Below are 24,156 nucleotides of genomic sequence, written 5' to 3' on the forward strand. Positions count from 1 at the left end.
CATCCCCAGTCTGTCCCCACCTTCCCACAGACGGCCTGACTGTCTTGGTTTTGCCAGGAAGGAAGGAGGATCTTTGCCAGGCCATGGAGTAATGTGTCCAAACTCTGTCTTTTTGGGTTTATGCCGCTTTTAGACCGGCATCAAACCGGCATTGCACGGCGGTTTTAATGTACAATCAGAGGTGCCGTGTGGCGGTAATGCTTAAAAGAACCAAGTATGACATGTTGTCATGAACAGACCTGTTACTACATGTATATAAAACCATATAAACCTTGCCCCATTACGTGTAGTTTACCTTTAAAGTTGGTGCCAGCCAAATATAATAAGCGTACATAAACATGCCCGGTGACTAAGGTTGCAGACAAGTCCGAACATCTACATCATGGGTTGATCTGACTACTCTTAGCAACTCAGAGAAAATGTTATATTACTATATTATTATATAGCTTCTGCTTGGAATATATACACGACGACAGCCGTTAACACATCACTCACTGACACCGAGGTGCATTGCAAGGTGTGCGTTAATCACTGACTGTATATATGCAATAATTCAGTCTGCTTGGCTTCAGCCTAGTGATGTGCCGATCGATACTGAAATATTAATACTACCGATACTAGCTTTTTGGACGCTAAAATCGAGTCTTAACTCAAAATATTAATATTTTCGATACGTCATTTGAGGTAATGTTTGTCTGAAACGTTTGTTGAATTTGCCCTGTATTCCATCAGGAAATGTCAAAATTTCTACTTCAATTTCTACTTCAAAAAATGCATCAAAACGCTTGGAATCATGTCGGAAAATACATTTCTAACATCCCTGACCGCATGTCACTGTTGAGCTTCAAGTATAAGAAGAGCGACTGAGCTAAAAGGCGTGTTTGCTTCTATGCGCCTATTACGGAGAGAAAGTATGCAGCTCTCACTGATGTGTCCGTGATTTCAGCTCTGCTTCTCTCCTCGACTGTAACCATCATGCCATCCAGGATCTGCAACTGGGATAGACTCCGCATGATTGCCGGCCTGTGGAGGGAATTGCGAGCCACCTGAAAGTTACACAGACACGAAAAACAAATGGTGCGTATCAGTCAAAACAGTACGGCTTAGACCAGGGGTCTCAAACACGCGGACACTAGTTTGAGGCCCCCGCCTTGATATGAAAGTTTAATGTTAGTGCGGCCCGCGCAAGTTTGATATGGATGCTGTATGGTATCATGTACCCAGAAAAAATTATTACGTTTGATTAATGTTCATGTTAAAGGTTAAATAACTGTTAATAGTTATCCTCCCTATCCGTGTGGAAGTGGTAAGTTTTTGGCTATTTAAGTTGAAAGGAAATAACTTGAAGGCTACCGTTTAGGTCGCTAGCTCTCTAGTTTGCGAGTTAGCATGTGTCTCAAGACCCTGCAGTTGCGCAATATGTTGTAAATAAAAAGAGTATAAATGTGACTATAGTCGTGTTTTGTCATGTCTACAGGGCTCTAATAATGCTTTGTTCATTTTAATCTGAAAAAAATAATTTGTCTACCCACCAACTATATGTGGTTTCTTAAGTTTTTATTATTTGCCGTTTTATTATTATTATTATTATATTTATTTATTACTGATTGATTTTCTTTATTCTTGATTTGTTTATTTTTCATCTTATTTTGTGTAGAAAAATAAAAAATAAGATATTTGAGAACAGTGGAATGTTTTATCAGAGCTTTTCTTGTAGAAAATCAAAGATCAAAAAAGTTTATTCATTTTTCTGTTTTTAATAAATGCGTTTTTTGGAAAACCTGATGCCTCGCCCAGACCCTAGCTCCAGTGGCCCCCAAGTAAATTGAGTTTGAGACCCCTGGCTTAGACCCTGACTCGCTTTTAGAATGAAATGTGGTAAAATATTATCCTGTGCACTGAGAGAACTAGATGTTCCTGCAGGGCACTGCTGCATGTTAAGTTGTGAAGTGAGAGCCAGTGTAAAGTCCAGTGGAGATGGGACAGATTTTGGCATGGGAATGCAGGCAAAGCAGTGATCTCATGTGGTGGACAGCAGGAGGTATCGTCTCAAGGGTGGCTGTTAACCTCTAACCCTTGGCAGGATTAACGCCCTATGGAAAGGGAAGGGGAATGGGATCCTGCGGGAACGAGGCTGCAGCAGCTGAGCATTGCCCCCCCCCCGGCCTGCCCATCGCCCACAAGCTACATACATACTGATCCACGGGCTCCAGATGGGTGAAGTAAGCGGGCCAACAGCATTCGCCATTTGGTCGACGGATTTGTCTGTGATGCCGGCCAGTTTGAGGCACAGCAGACGGCCATCATGTAATCGCTTAATTTGGGACCACAGAGCGACACTGGGTCAGTGTTTTGGATTGTCCAAGTGAGAAAGTGAGCCTGAAAACATGCTTTTGATCGTGTTGTCTACCAGGGAAAGCATTCAATCATGGAGTCGTGTTAATAAGACAGGATACAAGGCCTGTATACAACACAATATTTAGCTATGTATTTATTCATTCATTTATTTTCTACCGCACGGGATGCTGGAGCCTATCCCACCTGTCTTCGGGCAAGAGGTGGGGTACACCCTGGACTGGTGGCCAGCCAATCACAGGGCACATATAGACAAACAACCATTCACACTCACATTCATACCTATGGACAATTTGGAGTCGCTAATTAACCTAGCATGTTTTTGGAATGTGGGAGGAAACCGGAGTACCTGGAGAAAACCCACACATGCACGGGGAGAACATGCAAACTCCACAAAGAGATAGCCGAGGGTCGAAATGAACTCGGGTCTCCTAGCTGTGAGGCCTGCGCTCTAAGCACTCATCCACTGTGCATCATTTTTCATTAATTCATTAATTTTTTACCGCTTATCCTCACGAGGGGTGCTGGAGCCTATCCCAGCTGTCTTTGGGGGGAGAGGCGAGGTACACCCTGGACTGGTGGCCAGCCAATCACAGGGCACATATAGACAAACAACCATTCACACTCACATTAATACCTACGGACAATTTGGAGTTGAACATGCAAACTCCACACAGAGATAGCCGAGGGTGGAATTGAACTCGGGTCTCCCAGCTGTGAGGTCAGCACGCTAACCACTCGACCGCCGTGCAGCCCACATTATTATTATTATTATTATTATTAATCTTCTTTTGTCTCTGGTATTATATGGGAGCCAGGGAACAACATTTCGTTGGCAATTTCACTGCTGTGTTATTGTGCAATTACAATAAAGGAAGTCAAACAACCATTCACACTCACATTCATACCTATGGACAATTTGGAGTCGTCCATTAACCTAGCATGTTTTTGGAATGTGGGAGGAAACCGGAGTACACAGAGATGGCCGAATGTGGAATTGAACCCTGGTCTCCTAGCTGTGAGGTCTGCGCGTTAACCACTTGACCGCCGTGCAGCCGACATTATTATTATTATGATTAATCTTCTTTTTGTCTCTGGTATTATATGGGAACCAGGCAACGACATTTCGTTGGCAATTTCACTGCTGTGTTATTGTGCAATGAAGTCAAACAACCATTCACACTCACATTCATACCTATGGACAATTTGGAGTCGCCAATTAACCTAGCATGTTTTTGGAATGTGGGAGGAAACCGGAGTACACAGAGATGGCCGAATGTGGAATTGAACCCTGGTCTCCTCGCTGTGAGGTCTGCGCGCTAACCACTCGACCACCGTGCAGCCCTCTATGTATTTATTATGGACATTTATTTATGATGTATTTATGGAATGACACTGCATCAAACTAATATGTGTTTTTAATATGTTTACTGCAATACAGTATATAGTATATACATATTTATATAGCTGCAGTAATGGAATTACCATTCTGACAGTAAGGATGTACATAGCAGTACTGCTTGGTGGCACAGGGGCCAAAGGGGAATTATTACTATTACATCTTGGTGAGAATCTGTTCATACAGGAATTTATTATTACAGTCTGACACCAAAGGAGCGGGGCTACACTCAGAATCATAATGACCCCCCCTCCCCATAATCTGTTTGACATCCTCCATCTTTAGTGGAGGTGTGCAGTCTAGAATACCAGTGGTCATTGAATTGTATTGCATAGGGTACCCTGTGATTGGTCTGTTTAATGGACTCAATGGAAAAACTCACCGGATTGCCAACAACAGAGAGTTCTGTCAGCGAGGGAAGAACCTCAAGTTTATCAAGCTCTGTGATGTCCTAAAAAAAAAAAAAAAAGAAAACAATGATTCTTTTCAAGTTTTTGTTTTTTTTTTGCGTCCCGTTCCCATTGAAGCCGCATGTGTTTGGGATAATAGAGCATATGTACATGGGGGGCTGAAACCTTTCATAATTTCTGGTGTATACGGGATAGAAGCAGCTGATGGCAGAGATTACATGTTTAATCGCATGAGAGTTTGGGCACGCAACAGGGCACTGGGAGAGGAGGCAAGAGGGGGCGAGAGGGGGGGGTTTATGGTTGGGTTTGGCCGGGATTCAAAGATGCCCCCACTGCCAGGTCCCATGTGCTGGAACAATTGCCATACTCAGGAAAAGCGGTAGAAAATGAATGAATGAATGAGGGTCGTGGGGGGTTGCTGGAGCCTATCCCAGCTGTCTTCGGGCGAGAGGCGGGGTACACCCTGGACTAGTCGCCAGTTAACCTAGCATGTTTTTGGAATGTGGAAGGAAACCGGAGTACCCGGAGAAAACCCACACATGCACGGGGAGAACATGCAAAATCCACACAAAGATGGCCGAGGGTGGAATTGAACTCGGGTCTCCTGGCTGTGAGGCCAGCGTGCTAACCACTAGTCCGCCATGTAGCATTGATATCTATTATTCATTCATTCATTTTCATTTTGCTGGAGCCTATCGTAGCTGTCTTCGGGCATACACTCTGGACTGGTGGCCAGCCAATCACAGGGCACATATAGACAAACAACCATTCACACTCACATTCATACCTATGGACAATTTGGAGTCGCCAATTAACCTAGCATGTTTTTGGAATGTGGGAGGAAAACGGAGTACCCGGAAAAAAACGGGGAGAACACGCAAACTCCACACAGAGATGGCCAAGGAATTGAACCCTGGTCTCCTAGCTGTGAGGTCTGCGCGCTAACTACTAGACCGCCGTGCCGCCCAATTGCCATACTCATTCATTCATTCATTCATTTTCTACCGCTTTTCCTCACGAGGGTCGCGGGGGGGTGCTGGAGACTATCCCAGCTGTCTTCGGGCGTGAGGGCGTACACCCTGGCGTACACCCTGGACTGGTCACCAGCCAATCACAGGGCACATATAGACAAACAACCATTCACACTCACATTCATACCTATGGACAATTTGGAGTCGCCAATTAACCTAGCATGTTTTTGGAATGTGGGAGGAAACCGGAGTACCCGGAGAAAACCCACACATGCACGGGGAGAACATGCAAACTCCACACAGAGATGGCCGAGGGTGGAATCGAACCCTGGTCTCCTAGCTGTGAGGCCTGCGTGCTAAACACTAGTTCGCCTTGCAGCCTTCATATCTATTATTCATATAGATATTATTGCAAATGTTGATCCAAAATCGGAAAAAATTAATGGACTCTCACCCAGAGTCAGCTAGGCTAGGCGCCAGCATGCCCCCAGCAACCATAATAAGGATTAAGGGGCATAGAAACTAAATGAATGAATGAGGCGTGTGAAAAAAGCCAATTAATTAGTTCATTCATTCATTCATTCATTTTCTACCGCTTATCCTCCCAAAGGTCACATGGGGGGATGCTGGAGCCTATCCCAGCTATTTTCGGGGCGAGAGGCGGGGTACACCCTGGACTGGTGGCCAGCCAATCACAGGGCACATATAGACAAACAACCATTCACACTCACATTCATACCTATGGACAATTTGGAGTCGCTAATTAACCTAGCATGTTTTTGGAATGTGGGAGGAAACCAGAGAAAACCCACGCATGCACGGGGAGAACATGCAAACTCCACACAGAGATGGCCGAGGGTGGAATTGAACCCTGGTCTCCTAGCTGCGCGCTAACCACTAGACCGTGCCGCCCCAATTGCCATACTCTGCATCTTAATTAAATACATGGAAGCGTTGGCGAGTAGGAGCGATTGTCAAACAAAAGAGCAAATCACACCCCCCTCGGTTAGAAGGAGATGTTGATTGTATGTTCCACTGATTGTTCCTTCTGTCATCATTACAAACAGCCCTGACCTTCAATCACGCTGGAGTCCCCTTTAATGCTAACCCTCACGAGCCGCAGTGGGGTATGATGATTCAAGATTACTATGCTATGTGGAAAATTTGTCACCTTGTGCATATCAACCAATCACGAACATCTCAAAAGGAAACTGATGGCCGTGGTTGTGTGGGGAAATCAGCCCACTTGGAGGTCATTCAAGTGGTATACTCCCACAGTGACACGTGGAATCAAACGTTAACACGTGAGCTTGTTAAAAACGTACCTGTAGTTTGTTCATCCCGAGGTAAAGCTTGCGGAGCTCCGTGAGTGGATAGAGATGGTTGAGCTCTCGGATGCGGTTCTCTGTTAGGTGCAATTCCAGAAGGACGTTCTGGGAAATGAAAGAGTTCTCGTACAGGGCCCTGATCCGGTTCCTGTCTAAGACGAGCTCCCGGAGCTGGTGGAGACCCTCCAAGCCTTCTACCTGGCTGATCTCATTCCCTGAGTGGGAACAGCAGGACTCAATACCTTTTATGAGGTTTATGTGTTTCCATTTCTGAGAATATGCAAACTCCACACAGAGATGCCTAAGCCGAGAATCGAACCCGATGTCTATATGCTACTACACTTGTTCACTGTGCGGCCCAGTATAAAATATAGACATCAAAATTATATAGTTAAAAACAGTATAATCAGTTACATTCACTTTTTAGCATAGCAAAGAAAGTAGATAGTACAGGTTTATAATAATACATACATTTGTATTGTTCTTTTCTAGGAACTTAAAGACGCTTACATTTACATTCATTTAATATTAAGTCGCCCTGTGATTGGCTGGCGACCAGTCCAGGGTGTACCCCGCCTCTCGCCTGAAGACAGCTGGGATAGGCTCCAGCAACCCCCGTGACCCTCGTGAGGATAAGCAGTAAAAAATGAATGAATGAATGAATAATATTAAGTAATACTATTTTCCAATAAATACATGTAAGTATAATATTCCTTCATTTTCTACTGTGTATCCTCACACAGGGTCGCGGGGGTGCTGGAGCCTATCCCAGCTGTCTTTGGGCGAGAGGTGGGGTACACCCAGGACTGGTGGCCAGCCAATCACAGGGCACATATAGACAAACAACCATTCACACTCACATTCATGCCTATGGACAATTTGGAGTCGCTAATTAACCTAGCATGTTTTTGGAATGTGGGAGGAAACCGGAGTACCCGGAGAAAACCCACGCATGCACGGGGAGAACATGCAAACTCCACACAAAGATGGCCGAGGGTGGAATTGAACTCGGGTCTCCTAGCTGTGAGACCTGCGTGCTAACCACGAGTCCGCCTTTCAGCCTTGATATCTATTATTCATTCATTCATTCATTTTCTACCGCTTATCCTCACAAGGGAAGCGGGGGTGCTGGAGCCTATCCCAGCTGTCTTCGGGCGAGAGGCGGGGTACACCCTGGACTGGTGGCCAGCCAATCACAGGGCACATATAGACAAACAACCATTCACACTCACATTCATACCTATGGACAATTTGGAGTCGCTAATTAACCTAGCATGTTTTTGGAATGTGGGAGGAAACCGGAGTACCTGGAGAAAACCCACACAAAACTCCACACAGAGATAGCCGAGAGTGGAATTGAACTTGGGTCTCCTAGCTGTGAGGCCTGCGCGCAGCCGTAAGTATAACATTCATTCTTTCATTTTCTACCGCTTTTTCCTCACAAGGGTCGCGGGGGTGCTGGAGCCTATCCCAGCTGCTTTGGGCGAGAGGCGGGGTACACCCAGGACTGGTGGCCAGCCAATCACAGGGCACATATAGACAAACAACCATTCACACTCACATTCATACCTATGGACAATTTGGAGTCGCTAATTAACCTAGCATGTTTTTGGAATGTGGGAGGAAACCGGAGTACCCGGAGAAAATCCACGCCTCTCGCCCGAAGACAGCTGGGATAGGCTCCAGCATCCCCCACGACCCTCGTGAGGAAAAGTGGTAGAAAATGAATGAATGAATGAATGATACCTGTAGAAGCCATATTTTAATTCAGGTCAAATTATTATCTGGTATTCATGTAAAGAAATAAACCAGATAATCTTATCCTTGAGTGCGTAAACATGGAAAGTCATAAAAATAATTGCGTGATCATTTTGTTAGTGCAGTGGACTTTTCTTTTTCCAGCAAATAAGTATATAGAGGACAAGCAAAGTGGCCTTTGGGACCAATTCCCTTCTCAATCTTTTTGTTCTGCATGCTCTTTTGTTCAGGCCTCATCTCCCACCTGGATTTGAGTTGTGATGTTCAGTGTTTACCTTTTCACAAGGCTGTGTGTTAGCCGTGCAGCCCATGCACAGTCGGTGCCTACCTTGAAGGAAGAGCGTTTTAAGATTGGTGAGCCTGCTGAGCTCCAGATTGGCCATATTGGAGATGCCATTGTGACTCAAATGCAGCACCTCCAGGCTGCTCATCAGAGGCTCCAGGCTGACAGTCTGAGCGATGTGCCTTCACAAAAGAAAATACACTTTTGTAACTGCTTCAATTAAATATATACACCTGTTTCCTGCCATCCTTCCTTCCTTCCTGCTGGTTCGTTGGACCCAAAAGGGGACGGAATGCTTGAGGAAAATCACAGTAGGTTGTTTGGAGCTATTTCACAACACCATCCAAGAAAAAGTATAAACAATTGTTCTATGGTGAGCATAAAATACTACTGCCATAAACTCATTTTAGACAAAAATACAAACAAGCGAGCATGCTTTGTGTGCATGCTGTAATTTCAACTCATATATGGGCACAACTGTGTAAAATTGGATCCATTTGCTGGTAGGTGCTGCCCCCTAACGGCGATTAGAGTAAATGAACGGCCAGCGTTTTAAGAGATACGCCAAATCATTCATTCATTCATTCATTCATTTTCTACCGCTTTTCCTCTCGCTGGAGCCTATCCCAGCTGTCTCCGGGCGAGAGGCGGGGTACACCCTGGACTGGTGGCCAGCCAATCACAGGGCACATAAAGACAAACAACCATTCACACTCACATTCATACCTATGGACAATTTGGAGTCGCTAATTAACCTAGCATGTTTTTTGGAATGTGGGAGGAAACCGGAGAACACGGAGAAAGCCCACACAAAAATCCACACAGAGATGGCCAAGAGAGGAATTGAACTCAGGTCTCCTAGCTGTGAGGTCTGCGCGCTAACCACTCGACCGCCGTGCAGCCCACATTGTTATTATTATTAATCTTCTTTTGTTTCTGGTATTATATGGGAGCCAGGCAACGACATTTCGTTGGCAATTTCACTGCTGTGTTATTGTGCAATTACAATAAAGGAAGTCAAACAACCATTCACACTCACATTCATACCTATGGACAATTTGGAGTCGTCAATTAACCTAGCATGTTTTTGGAATGTGGGAGGAAACCGGAGTACCCGGAGAAAGCCCACACAAAACTCCAGAGATGGTCAAGAGTGGAATTGAACTCAGGTCTCCTACCTGTGAAGCCTGCGCGCTAACCACTAGTCCGCCTTGCAGCCTTGATATCAATTATTCATTCATTTTATACCACTTATCCTCACAAGGGTCGCAGGGGCGCTGGAGCCTATCCCAGCTGTCTTCAGGTGAGAGGCGGGGTACACCCTGGACTGGTGGCCAGCCAATCACAGGGCACATATAGACAAACAACCATTCACACTCACATTCATACCTATGGAGTCGCTAATTAACCTAGCATGTTTTTGGAATGTGGGAGGAAACCGGAGTACCCGGAGAAAACCCACGCATGCACGGGGAGAACATGCAAACTCCACACAGATGGGTGGAATTGAACTCAGGTCTCCCAGCTGTGAGGTCTGCATGGTAACCACTCGGTCACCGTGCATCCCCAATAGAATTCATGGTTCTGTTTATGACAGCAAATTAACCTAGCATGTTTTTGGAATGTGGGAGGAAACCGGCGAACCCGGAGAAAACCCACGCATGCACGGGGAGAACATGCAAACTCCACACAGAGATGAATTTTGGGATTAAATATCCTCTGATTTCATCCTCTCCGATGTGAATATTATAAGGAATATGTGTTCATGTTTCACATAAGAATTGTGAATGATGGGCAAAAAATAAAAAATAAGTGCAGTTCCCCTTTAAGATTTATACAGTTAGATACAATTTTCCACATTACCTATTTCCTTTGCATAAGCTCTGTTGACCATATCCACTGGAGTGCACTTTATTGTGTAACATCTGCCTGTTTGTCAGGAAGGTCTTCTGCCTGGGCAGGATGGACTCAATGCGGTTGTGGTTTAAATACAGAACCTGCAAAAAAAAAAAAAAAAATTAAACATATATATATATATATACTTTCTTTTGCCCAGAGACTTAAACTGTCTGCATTCTTATTTGTCATTCCTCTCATTTGTACTTTGATGCTGGGCAGGTGGATGAGGCCTGAGAAGAAGGTGAGGCTGTTGTGATCCAGGTTGACACTCTGGAGGTTAACGAACAGATCTGTTGGAGACAGATCCACACTCCTGTGGAGAAATAAAAGCGTTTTCCACGTTTAAAAAGGCTCCTTTGAGACATAATCGGAGGTGACTTTTAACGGTTGACCTAATGGAGCAGGACGGCAGATTGAGGTTGGTGATGTTGGCGTAGTCGGAGTGGCCCAGTTTCTCTGCGACTAAGTCGGGTGTAAGTCGTCCTCCAAACGTGGCTTTTGCATTTTCACATTCAGCTGCATCCTATAGCAAGAAGAAACAGCAAGGTAATCAAACATATTGATACAAGTTATGTTCTTAGCGCCCCCTTATGTTGACACGTACCACTGCCGTTCCATCCAGGGCCTTGAGTGACGGCAGGTGGAACACCACGTATATGCGATAGTTCTTTAAGCTCTCGTATAAAGGATTCCCGTAAAGATCCAAGATGATGAGGCTTGCCAAGCCCTAAAAAAGTTGGGATACAGTTCTTAAAATGCCCTGAAAAGTTATATAAAATTAAAAATTTTGCAATAAATAGGCTCTGCTTCTTCTTACTCCTTTTCGGATTATTAATTCATTCATTTTCTAAGGCTTATCCTAGCATGTCAAACCCATAACTGGGTTACTTCCTGTTTGTGGGCTTCCCAGCATGACTTGCGGGTTCTAAATGGTAATTAAATTCATTCATTCATTCATTTTCTACCATTTTTCACGAGGGTCGCGGGGTGTGCTGGAGCCTATCCCAGCTGTCTTTGGGCGAGGGTACACCATGTACACCCTTGACTGGTGGCCAGCCAATCACAGGGCACATATAGTCAAACAACCATTCACACTCACATTCATACCTATGGACAATTTGGAGTCGCTAATTAACCTAGCATGTTTTTGGAATGTGGGAGGAAACCGGAGTACCTGGAGAAAACCCACACAAAACTCCACACAGAGATGGTCAAAAGTGGAATTTAACTCAGGTCACCTAGCTGTGAAGCCTGCGCGCTAACCACTCAAGCACCGTGCAGCCCTTGCCCAAAATTAATATCCATTCATTCATTCATTTTCTACCGCTTATCCTCACAAGAGTTGCGGGGGTGCTGGAGCCTATCCCAGCTGTCTTCGGGCGAGAGGCGGGGTACACCCTGGACTGGTGGCCAGCCAATCACAGGGTACATATAGACAAACAACCATTCACACTCACATTCATACCTATGGACAATTTGGAGTCGCTAATTAACCTAGCATGTTTTTGGAATGTGGGAGGAAACCGGAGTACCCGGAGAAAACCCACGCATGCACGGGGAGAACATGCAAACTCCACACAGAGATGGCCGACGGTGGAATCTAACCCTGGTCTCCTAGCTGTGAGGTCTGCGCGCTAACCACTAGACCGCCGTGCCGCCCACACCATTTATCATTTGTACTAAAATTAATATATATTCCGATGTCAATACATACATATCTGCTCCTATGCAATATTATGTGTATATATTGGATATCTTGTATTATCTTGTTAAACTGTCAATTTTTACTTTTACTTTGTGTATACTTTTTTTCAACTTAACTATTGCACTGAATTGAGAAGCTCTCCAATCTTGTTGTTCATCTTGTATAATGACAATAAAGGCCATTCCATTCCAAAAATCTGAGAGTGAGTGTCAATAAATATATTTATATAGGCAGAAATGTTTAAAAACCATACAGATACCTTATACTGTGACCAGTGACATCGTCAGACCTTTACCTTGAGATAGTATATATCCCTAGACACAGAAATCTGGTTGTTTCCAGCATAGAGCTCCAGAAGGTTGCAGACTCGGTGGATGCCATGGAGGGAAGTGATGTAGTTGTTCTCCACCGCCAGAAAAGTCAAGTTCTGGAGCTCATCCAGAATCGAGGAGTCCAGACTGGTCAGTTGATTACCATCCATGCTGAGTTTGGTTAGACCTTGTAGTTTTGAGAGCCCTAAGACGATGTAATCACAAAAAAAAAATTCACATTGTACGTCTGGTTTCTTCAAGTCGACCATGAAGCCCACTTAACGACTGACTGACCGCTAAACGAGCTGATGCTGTTGTTATTGAGGGAGAGATCCTCCAACTTGGCGCAGAAGTCCAATCCCTCGACTTCAGAGATGTAATTATTATTAAACGACGCCCAGCGAAGGTTGACCAAAGTATCCAGATGGCTCATCTTGCAGATCTTCTGGTTGTCAAGGTTTAGAGAAGTGATCTGTTCAAAATGATGGAGAAAGCACATAACACAAATGATGTCACTAATAGTATGTAGTCCTCTGGTATCACAATTTAACTAGTAGAAACGAGGTGGACTAACCTTTGTAGTCCAGTCTGGCTCCAGGTCTTGGTGGAGGCCCCAAGGTGAGAGACTGCGTTCAGAAAGGAGCTGCGTTGTCGGAAGCAGGCTTAGATAGCGAGGGCGTTCATTGTCAAAATGTGAGCAAGCAATAATAGATTCCTACAAGGAGGGGATCAGAAAGTCTTGTTAAGTAACAGGTCAACACTCACAATAAACATAAACATGCAAAACCTCTGGGAGCCTATCCCAGCTGTCTTCAGGCGAGAGGCGGGGTACACCCTGGACCGGTCGCCAGCCAATCACAGGGCACATATAGACAAACAACCATTCACACTCACATTCATACCTATGGACAATTTGGAGTCGCTAATTAACCTAGCATGTTTTTGGAATGTGGGAGGAAACCGGAGTACCCGGAGAAAACCCACACATGCACGGGGAGAACATGCAAACTCCACACAAAGATGGCAGAGGGTGGAATCGAACTCGGGTCTCCTATCTGTGTGGCCTGCGCACTAACCACTCGCTCACTGTGCAATTCATTCATTCATTCATTTTCTACTGCTTATCCTCACAAGGGTTGCGGGTGGTGCTGGAGCCTATCCCAGCTGTCTTGGGCCGAAAGGCGGGGTACACCCTGGACTGGTGGCCAGCCAATCACAGGGCACATATAGACAAACAACCATTCACACTCACATTCATACCTATGGACAATTTGGAGTCGCTAATTAACCTAGCATGTTTTTGGAATGTGGGAGGAAACCGGAGTACCCGGAGAAAACCCACGCATGCACGGGGAGAACATGCAAACTCCACACAAAGATGGCCGAGGGTGGAATCGAACTCGGGTCTCCTATCTGTGTGGCCTGCGCACTAACCACTCACTCACCATTCAGTTCATTAATTCATTTTCTACTGCTTATCCTCACGAGGGTCGCGGGGGTGCTGGAGCCTATCCCAGCTGTCTTCGGGCGAGAGGCGGGGTACACCCTGGACTGGTGGCCAGCCAATCACAGGGCACATATAGACAAACAACCATTCACACTCACATTCATACCTATGGACAATTTGGAGTCGCTAATTAACCTAGCATGTTTTTGGAATGTGGGAGGAAGTCCGAGTACTCGGAGAAAACCCACGCAAGCACAGGGAGAACATGCCGAGGCCGAGAGTGGAATCGAACTCGGGTCTCCTAGCTGTGAGGCCTGCGCACTAACCACTCAACCACCGTGCAGCCAATATCCATTTATCTATTGACATTTGTTTTCCTGCAGCCCAGTGGTTGGGGAACTCTATTCTTTTTTAACATGTTGATGTTTTGTTTAGACCAGTCCAGGGTGTACCCTGCCTCTTGCCCGAAGACAGCTGGGATAGGCTCCAGCACCCCCTAGACTCTCGTGAAATGAATGAATGAATGAATGTTTTGTTATATAGCTTATCATGTATCAAAGTAGAAGAAGTTTGGAGACGCCTGTTCAATCGTAAGAAGTTAACCTGGTTCATAGTGGATCTTGCAGTCTTTTGAACAACGGCAGCGGTTTCCTCCTGTGTAACCAGTACGTCATCCAGGTATTTGAGAGTCGTCAAATGGCTCAGAACGGTCATTCGGACTTCCTCTGGCTGACAGGAACAAAGCAACAGCCAGTCTAGAAGTACAGCATTTTGTCTACATCTTTATTAGTGCGAGTTCTTTCAGATTCGGGGGTTACAGGATGTACCTTCCTCCACGGGTTGTGTTGCGTTTCCAGAGTCAGCAGGTCGGGGGCGTGTTCTCTGAGCACGGCCGAATCTTGGCTGGCATTGGTCAGCTTGTTACAGGTCACGTCAAGATGTCGGAGCTGCTCTAAGCCACGCAGGCCTTCAAGGCTCGCTAGCTGGTTGTAGCTGGCATCCAAAAACTCAAGGTTAGGCTAAAAAAGGAGACACTTTTATCATCCACAAATCTCTAATCACACCCGAAAAATGTCTTTTAAGTATCAATACCATGTGAGAAATGTCACTGAGGCTGGTAAGCTCATTGAAGCTGATGGTGAGATGACGTAGAGCCATGAGGGAGGAAATCGCCTTTATGTTGTTCAGACTGTGGTTGTGAAGGTTCAGCACCTAAATTGTCAATATATGAATATGAATGACAGTTCATTCATATACAAAACCACAGAGGAAAGAAAATATGATCCTTACGGTTATCTCACAGAGGACACTGGCTCTGGACACATTTAAGAGTATCGTCTCATCCAAATTGGACAACTTGATCCATGGTTCCAGGACAGGCTCCATGTCCAGAGCTTGTGCGTCCATTGAGGTGTCATAAGTGGGAGGGTCTTGACCGTATATGCTGTAGCCCATTGACATCACCTGGTCGTTGCCCTTTTGAAAGGAACACACAATTATCAACAGAATGTAGTTTTCTTACAATGTAACAAATTAAAGGAAGTTTAATAAACATGTGGGCTTTGCCTTCATGCATAAAGTAATTCCCTCCAGTTTCTCATAACAAAACCTAAGAAACAAATGGACATTGAACATTTACACTATATGAACAAAGATACATTCCTGTACCCTGGTTGCAAGGGTGCTGGAGCATATCCCAACTGTCTTCAGCGAGAGGCGGGGTACATCCCGGACTGGTCGCCAACCAATCACAGGGCACATTCATACCCAGAGAAAACCCATGCACGGGGAGAACATGCAAACTCCACACAAAGATGGCCGAGGGTGGAATCAAACTCAGGTCTCCTGTCTGTGTGGCCTGCACACTAACCACTCGCTCACTGTGCAATTCATTCATTTTCTACTGCTTATCTTCACAAGAGTTGCGTTGGGTGCTGGAGTCTTCAGCAAGAGGCGGGCTCCACCCTGGATTGGTCGCCAGCCAATCACAGGGCACATATAGACAAACAACCATTCACACTCACATTCATACCTATGGACAATTTGGAGTCGCCAATTAACCTAGTATGTTTTTGGAATGTGGGAGGAAACCGGAGTACCCGGAGAAAACCCACGCATGCACGGGGAGAACATGCAAACTCCACACAAACATAGGTCAAGGGTGGAATCGAACGCGGGTCGCCTATCTACCACTCGCTCACTATGCAATTCATTCATTCATTCATTTACTACTGCTTATACTCACAAGGGTCGCGGGGTGCTGGAGCCTATCCCAACTGTCTTCGGGCGAGAAGCGGGGTACACCCTGGACTGGTCGCCAGCCAATCACAGGGCACATATAGACAAACAACCATTCACACTCACATTCATACCTATGGACAATTTGGAGTCGCTAATTAACCTAGCATGTTTTTGGAATGTGGGAGGAAACCGAAGTACTCGGAGAAAACCGACACAAAACTCCACACAGAGATGGTCGAGAGTGGAATTGAACTCGGGTGGTCTTCTAGCTGTAAGGCCTGCGCGCTAACCACTTGGTAACCATCATATTAAAAGATAAAGCTGCTTACCCCTGTGATGTATTCAAAACTAACGATGTACTCAGGCAGGACAAGATCGTGATCAAAGACAAACCACTGCTTTGCTCTGGGAATGCTTGGAGAGACACAGGGTGTTCTACCTAAATGATGACAAAACAATACAAATGTAAATATTCATTCATTCACACTCACATTCATACCTATGGACAATTTGGAGTCGCTAATTAACCTAGCATGTTTTTGGAATGTGGGAGGAAAACCCACGCATGCACAGGGCGAACACTAGGCATATTATAGGTGAAACTAGGCGCCACAGCAAATTGCACTGCCGTGAACTGGCACCAACTGGCAATCATTGGCGCAACTTGGCTCGCGCCATTACATTCCAGTGGATTCCAATCGGCGGATTGTTTGTGACATTTGGTTCCACTTGGTGAACACTTGCATCAAGTACATAATTGGCACGAAAAGATTTTAAACATTTTGAAATTTTCTTGCCACTGCACGCCAATCACAATCTTTGGCACGAACTGGCACCAACTGGCAATCATTGGCGCAACTTGGCTCGCGCCATTACATTCTAGTGGATTCCAATCGGCGGATTGTTTGTGACATTTGGTTCCACTTGGTGGACACTTGCATCAAGTAATTGGCACGACAAAGATTTTAAACATTTTGAAATTTTCTTGCCACTGCACGCCAATCACAATCTTTGGCACGAACTGGCACCAACTGGCAATCATTGGCGCAACTTGGCTCGTGCCATTACATTCCAGTGGATTCCAATCGGCGGATTGTTTGTGACATTTGGTTCCACTTGGTGGACACTTGCATCAAGTAATTGGCACGACAAAGATTTTAAACATTTTGACATTTTCTTGCCGCCAAACTCAATTTTTGCCGCCGTCACGGGCCGCCACGAGCCAGTCGAGAGGCAGTTTGAGCCACTGCACGCCACTCTGCATCTTATAGGTGAAACTAGGAGCCACAGCAAATTGCACTGGCGCAAACTGGCACCAACTGGCAATCATTGGCGCAACTTGGCTCGCGCCATTACATTCCAGTGGATTCCAATAGGCAAACCCACGCATGGACAGGGAGAACATGCAAACTGCACACAGAGATGGCCGAGGGTGGAATTGAACCCCGGTCTCCTAGCTGTGAGGTCTGCGCGCTAACCACTCGACCCAAGTGTAAACAGTGGAAGTGAAATATGAATTCTAATGTGTCTTTTCTCACTTGTGCTATACCTTGATGCTTGGTGTCTACATAGCGATAAACAGAAGAAGCTCTGGGATATGATCTTCTGTGGACGGGTTGTCCCTCTCTGATGGGCTTGCTGTGTCCCAGAAACACTTTGGAAACAATAACCTTACCTGCAGGATATACAACATGTACAATTTCACCATACTTGCAGCCGAGATGTTGGGATTTTTTATTTTTTTTCTCCATGTTCAATTCACACACCATATCTGAAGGGGATTTTATCCGTTCTCTTCTTGGGGCACCCTTGCTTAGCTAGACAATATTCGATTCTCGGCTGTTCGCTCACAATCAGGCTGTTGGATAAAGGCACTGCCGCTTCTTTTCCCACTGACTGGTTTTAGAGAAGAAAACGTTACTGAAACTTTTTGATCATTTTTGCTTGTTTGAAGCAGTGGCTTACCATAAATGCTCTAATTATAGCCAGGGGCATTTATTTACCAGACGAGCAAACAGGATGAGGCCTTAAATGGAAGTGGGTGATAACTAGACAGAGGTTATTTCCTCAATTTAAAAACATTAAATGTAACAACTTGTTGTCGTAAGATAAAACGTAGCTCTCGTTGACCATGTGGTGGTTTATTAAGGAGCACATTGCAACCGATGTTATGCTAGGAGTCCACAGTGAGCCACTGCACGCCAATCACAATCTTTGGCACCAACTGGCAATCATTGGCGCAACTTGGCTTGCGCCATGACATTTCAGTGGACTCCAATCGGTGGATTGTTTGTGACATTTGGTTCCATTTGGTGGACACTTGCATCAAGTCATTGGCACGACAAAGATTATAAACATTTTGAAATTTTGTTGCCGCCAAACTCAATTTTTGCCGCCGTCACGGGTGGCAGTTTGAGCCACTGCATGCCACTAGGCATTTATTGGTGAAACTAGGTGCCACAGCAAATTGCACTGGCGCGAACTGGCAATCATTGGCACAACTTGGCTCGTGCCATTACATTCCAGTGGATTCCAATCGGCGGATTGTTTGTGACATTTGGTTCCACTTGGTGGACACTTGCATCAAGTAATTGGCACGACAAAGATTATAAACATTTTGAAATTTTCTTGCCGCAAAACTCAATTTTTGCCGCCGTCACGGGCCACCACGAGCCAGTTGTGAGGCAGTTTGAGCCACTGCACGCCACTAGGCGCCACAGCAAGTTGCGTTGGCTTGAACTGGCACCAACTGGCAATCATTGGCGCAACTTGGCTCGCACCATTGCCGCCAAACTCAATTGTTGCTGCCGTCATGAGCCACTTGGGAAGCAGTTTGAGCCACTGCACGCCACTAGGCGCCACAGCAAGTTGCGTTGGCGTGAACTGGCACCAACTGGCGCCGGCCCAGTGCATTCTTAGCATTAATAGCACAAAACTGCTCAGTCAGCATTAATCCAGCTGATGAGTTCATAGGAAATATCAGCAAGTGTAACACGCATCGACACTTTAAAGCTCAATCAGAGGTAGATAACGCTGGTGGATGCTGACCGCTCGTGATTTTTGCAAACCATGAACCTAACAACTATAGGAAACTTATGGGGTTAATTAAAAAAAGGCGTTAATTGGAGCATTTACGGTATTCATTAATCTTGACTCTTAAGGAAAAATACCTTATATTCTCTTGCTGTTTTGAAGCCATCTTCAAAGATGCCCACAATATCCTCTGTGCTTTGTTCAGGGTCAGCTATGTGGAACAAATGCTCAAGCAGCTGCTTATGATTCCTGAGTGAAATGATGACATTAGATGTGGAAAAAACAAAAAAAAAACAGTAAAGTTTCTTTATGATTTAGTAGCTTACTGCAGTGATTTTCAACCTTTTTTGAGCCACGGCACGTTTTTTACATTGGAAAAATCTTGTGGCACACCACTAACCAAAAATGTTCCAAAATGTCACCACGACCTCACACGTGCATCAATAAGTCTATCGGAGGAACAAGGTAGGTGTTGCCACACGGACCAATATTACATTGCTATGCTAGTCTTTACACCACAGACACTCCACAGTAGCCACGTTTTTACATCACCACTTTTTCTCTTTCCGAATGACCTTTCGGGAAACAATGGTATCCATAGAAAGGAATATTCCAATCTCTTGTCTACATGCGCCGTGTGAAAATCAACCAGAATAGTCAATAGGGCATGCCCAGTAAAACGTAAACATCAACATCACGTGATACCGGCTTCCCCGAGTTTTTCTTTCACTTGTTGGAATAACTCCGTATTGCCAGTTTTTCGTCTGTCCAGTCTTGGAATTTAGTTTGAATCAAAAACCAACTTTGCTTAGTCCAGTGCCGATTGCTGGCCTCCATTTTTAAAAGTGAAGAACGTCTGGATCTGCGTGTTACGTCATATCTGAGCATGCGCTGAAAGAACGCACCCGGGATAAATTTAAACAGGAAAAGATCAAATTCAATCTTGCTAATATTTTATAATTAAACTCAGGACATGTTTTATATAGATATATATTTTCTTTTTTAATAAAACTGGACTTATGAATAAAGTATAGAAGGGTTTTGATTCTGTTCCACAGATGGCGCTAATGCATAGGAAAGCTGCTTGCCAACCGCCAATAAACAACAGAAGAAGAAAAACACCACAAAGAAGAACGCAGTCTGACAACTTTCCGTTTGAGTGGGTACAAGATACCTCAATCGGATTGGTTAAAGGAATATTCCATCCCTGTTCAATTCTTTCCGTTTGAGCAAATAAACCAAATGCAATTGGAATATTTGGGTCCATGTATACTATTGACATAATGGCTATTGACATCATATTTGCAAATGATGATTAATAAATGTTAATTATAAAAAGTGATATTGGATAATTCCTCACGGCACACCTGACGGTTTCTCAAGGTACACTAGTGTGCCGCGGCACAGTGGTTGAAAATCACTGGCTTACTGTATAAATGCAGCAGAGTCGCCCCTGGCCAGCAGGGAATGAAGTTTCTCCTTGAAGCGAAGCCTCAGTACACTGTTGTGGATACGGATAACTCTGCTGATCCTGATGCCAAGAACACCAAGACTCATGTACTCCGAGCGAGAGAAGCGAGAAAGCAGGAGTTCACAACAGGAATTGAACCTATTGATGAAATGATATGTACATGTTCAGTGAAGTAGGACAAATGTGTTTTTTCAGCATCACATACCACGGATCTGTGGCACTGCCTTCCTCCAAACGAATATTTCCGACACTTTGTAGCTCGGTCAACAGAAACTGCACGGTATCCTCCATCGTGCATGTCGCTCGGGCCAGATGATGTTGATACCAGCTTTCGATTCTGAATATCAAAAAAAAACATTACAATGTTTCCACGTGTTACGTCAAAAATGATGTAGTATAAACTGTACCAAGGTTCCTATTTTGCCTCTTTGTATTTATAAACACACAAACTAACTCATGCAGCCTCCTGGACCAAAGAGCAAGTCTCTTCTTCAGCTTATCAATTTTCTTCTGGAGCATTCCCTCTACGGGGGGGTCGCAGCCGATGTCAAAAGTGTCAGTTTCCTCACTGTTATCACCGCCCGTGTGACTCCATCCATCCTCCAAAGACTTCTTCCAAATCTCCCGTTCAAGCTGGGAACGCACCATAACCGTTAAAGATGAATATTCTACACATGTAACATTCATGACACGGTGAGCGGAGTTCTTACGTACATTTTTTAAGTTGTAATTAAGCAACCGGATGCTTTCTATGGATGACTCCAAGGAAGCATTTTTCTTCTCCAGAAGCTGAAGCCTACTCTCCGCCAGATTCTTCTGAGCCGTGCGTACGCGCATGTTGTAAAACATCATCTTCTTCATTACAGTGCACTAAAAGACAACATGTTACCCTGAGGGAGGGCTTTAACGAAGGGAATATGTAGTACTGAATCTTATATCAAATGGAATCCATCCCACCCCCCCAAAAAAACAGTTCTTAAATGTCATGTGTGTCAAAGTAAAGAAAAATAGGAAAAACACAGATGACAGCTTTGGAAAGAAGAATTTAAGTCCTTTGAATGATTCTGCATGCTCTGTTTTACGTTTTTTTTTAACACCGAGTTCGATGCCGGGCATGCCCAGTTGCACTTTAGACCTGCCCCATCCATTAGTGATGACACGATGGACATGATCATCACTTTAAACTTGAACTGGACTGTTTCAAGGAGACTCTTCGGGTGAGAGGCGGGGTACACCCTGGACTGGTCACCAGCCAATCACAGGGCACATATAGACAAACAACCATTCACACTCACATTCATACCTATGGACAATTTGGAGTCAACAATTAACCTAGCATGTTTTTGGAATGTGGGAGGAAGCCGGAGTACCCGGAGAAAGCCCACACAAAACTCCACACAGAGAGTGGAATTGAACTCAGGTCTCCTAGCTGCGAAGCCTGCGCGCTAACCACTCAAGCACTGTGCAGCCCTTGCCCAAAATTAATATCCATTTATTCATTCTTTCATTCATTTTCTCCCCCTTATCTTCACAAAAGTTGAGGGGGTGCTGGAGCCTATCCCAGCTGTCTTCGGGCGAGAGGCGGGGTGGCCAGCCAATCACAGGGCACATATAGACAAACAACCATTCACACTCACATTCATACCTATGGACAATTTGGAGTCGTCAATTAACCTAGCATGTTTTTGGAATGTGGGAGGAAACCGGAGTACCCGGAGAAAACCGGGTAGAACATGCAAACTCCACACAGAGATGGCCGAGGGCGGAATTGAACCCTGGTCTACACACTCTACTTAGCTCTGTTGAATGTGTCCACTCCCAGGAAATGTTTGTTTTGGTGTAAGGGAAAGCTAAGTTTATTTAACTTCTCTAACTAGGCAAGCATCAGGCAGAAGTGGTTGGAGTTTCTGATTCCCGGCAAGCAATAGAAAAATATCTTCCAACAGCACGTCACATGGGACAGTTTTGAGAACAATAGGCTAGACTATCCGCCAAACTTGGTTGTTATGTGAAGGAGTCAGAAGAGCATGTAAGTAACAATCTATCAATGTCCTACCTGTGTTTATTTCGTGACAAAAAATCTGACAAAAGCGGTTCTTTGTGTAGCTTCCACTACGGTTGTTGTGACCTGATTGCCTCTAAACGCAGACCCGCGTTACCATGCTAAAAGCAGACATTTTTAAAAGACAACCCCATGTCGGGGTGGCATGGCGGTCTAGTGGTTAGCGCACAGACCTCACAGCTAGGAGACCAGTGCCATCTCTGTGTGGAGTTTCCATGTTCTCCCCGTGCATGCGTGGGTTTTCTCCGGGTACTCCGGTTTCCTCCCACATTCCAAAAACATGCTAGGTTAATTAGCGACTCCAAATTGTCCATAGGTATGAATGTGAGTGTGAATGGTTGTTTGACTATATGTGCCCTGTGATTGGCTGGCCACCAGTCCAGGGTGAAGACAGCTGGGATAGGCTCCAGCATCCCCTGCCACATTCGTGAGGATAAGCGTTAGAAAATGAATGAATTTTCTAGAGGAGTGGTTAGCATGCAGACCTCACAGCTAGGAGACCTGGGTTCAATTCCACCCTCGGCCACACTCGGCTTGCGTGGGTTTTCTCCGGGTACTCCGGTTTCCTCCCACATTCCAAAAAAAAACATGCTAGGTTAATTAGCGACTCCAAATTGTCCATAGGTATGAATGTGAGTGTGAATGGTTGTTTGTCTATATGTGCCCTGTGATTGGCTGGCCACCAGTCCAGGGTGTACCCCGCCTCTCGCCTGAAGACAGCTGGGATAGGCTCCAGCACCCCTTGCAACCCTCGTGAAGAAAAAGCGGTAGAAAAGGAATGAACCCCATGTCGCGGCAAAATTAGAAAGTGGGCTTCGGCAGCCGCCCGGAAGTCCTCGGGAGGACAATAAATTACACAGATTTTAAGTTAATTTAAGAAGATAAGCTCTTACCTCGGCTGCTTCCTTGACTTGCACGCTTGAGACGTCGTAGGTATCAAGAAACAAAAGCGAAGGCAAGTGGTACAGGACGTGGGTGGCGTAGTTACACAGCCGACACACCGGGTTTGGGGTTGACGTGGAGTCGCTGAGGGACAGATCTTTCAGGTGGGTGAGGCGGGTGAGCCGGGTCAGCTCCTGAGACAAAAATATGAATGTTTGTAGTACGCAAAAATGCATTTTCTACAGCACTTTATGTCCTTATTATGGTTATGGGGGAGCTGCATCCTATCCTGATGATAGGATGTCCAATCTCACCTTGAAGGAGCTGATCTTGTTCCCGGACAGATTGAGACTGTTCAGGTTGACGTTGTTGTAAAGGCCGTCCCCTTAAAAGGTATTCAAAGAAAAAATTAACTTTGTATAAAAAAACACTGAAAGAACAACAAAAAAATAAACGTACCGATCCTTTGAATATAATTGTCAGCAAGGTTTAGTTCTTGGAGGTTCTGAAGAGTCTTCAAGCCCTTTTTGGATGAAGAACAACACACCAGACGATGATATTTGTCTTTAAGAAAGTCATAATTAAATGTAAAAATCATTTT

General features: G+C 45.0%; 1 protein-coding gene across 9 annotated transcripts in view; it reads right to left on the bottom strand.

Annotated features, from left to right (window-relative positions):
* Positions 1–24,156, bottom strand: part of lrrc9 (leucine rich repeat containing 9) — a 31,699-nt gene that overhangs the window by 2,945 nt on the left and 4,598 nt on the right. For 8 of the 9 annotated variants that reach the window (XM_058090435.1, XM_058090441.1, XM_058090443.1 and 5 more), the window contains exons 5-30: positions 24,015–24,078; positions 23,870–23,940; positions 23,567–23,749; positions 21,326–21,481; positions 21,066–21,244; positions 20,817–20,948; positions 20,570–20,749; positions 19,278–19,389; positions 17,874–18,003; positions 17,657–17,782; positions 16,437–16,546; positions 15,157–15,342; positions 14,959–15,078; positions 14,694–14,885; positions 14,470–14,595; positions 12,994–13,134; positions 12,714–12,891; positions 12,404–12,624; positions 11,008–11,130; positions 10,796–10,926; positions 10,608–10,716; positions 10,368–10,501; positions 8,550–8,686; positions 6,461–6,678; positions 4,137–4,205; positions 927–1,046 (exon numbers count right to left, since the gene is read on the bottom strand). In XM_058090435.1, the coding sequence (XP_057946418.1) occupies positions 927–1,046; positions 4,137–4,205; positions 6,461–6,678; positions 8,550–8,686; positions 10,368–10,501; positions 10,608–10,716; positions 10,796–10,926; positions 11,008–11,130; positions 12,404–12,624; positions 12,714–12,891; positions 12,994–13,134; positions 14,470–14,595; positions 14,694–14,885; positions 14,959–15,078; positions 15,157–15,342; positions 16,437–16,546; positions 17,657–17,782; positions 17,874–18,003; positions 19,278–19,389; positions 20,570–20,749; positions 20,817–20,948; positions 21,066–21,244; positions 21,326–21,481; positions 23,567–23,749; positions 23,870–23,940; positions 24,015–24,078 (3,648 nt within the window). The remainder of the gene's footprint in view (positions 1–926; positions 1,047–4,136; positions 4,206–6,460; positions 6,679–8,549; positions 8,687–10,367; positions 10,502–10,607; positions 10,717–10,795; positions 10,927–11,007; positions 11,131–12,403; positions 12,625–12,713; positions 12,892–12,993; positions 13,135–14,469; positions 14,596–14,693; positions 14,886–14,958; positions 15,079–15,156; positions 15,343–16,436; positions 16,547–17,656; positions 17,783–17,873; positions 18,004–19,277; positions 19,390–20,569; positions 20,750–20,816; positions 20,949–21,065; positions 21,245–21,325; positions 21,482–23,566; positions 23,750–23,869; positions 23,941–24,014; positions 24,079–24,156) is intronic. The other variant, XM_058090442.1, reaches the window with a different exon arrangement.

This window comes from Doryrhamphus excisus, chromosome 13 (genome assembly GCF_030265055.1).
Source record: "Doryrhamphus excisus isolate RoL2022-K1 chromosome 13, RoL_Dexc_1.0, whole genome shotgun sequence".
NCBI classification, from domain to species: Eukaryota; Metazoa; Chordata; class Actinopteri; order Syngnathiformes; family Syngnathidae; genus Doryrhamphus; species Doryrhamphus excisus.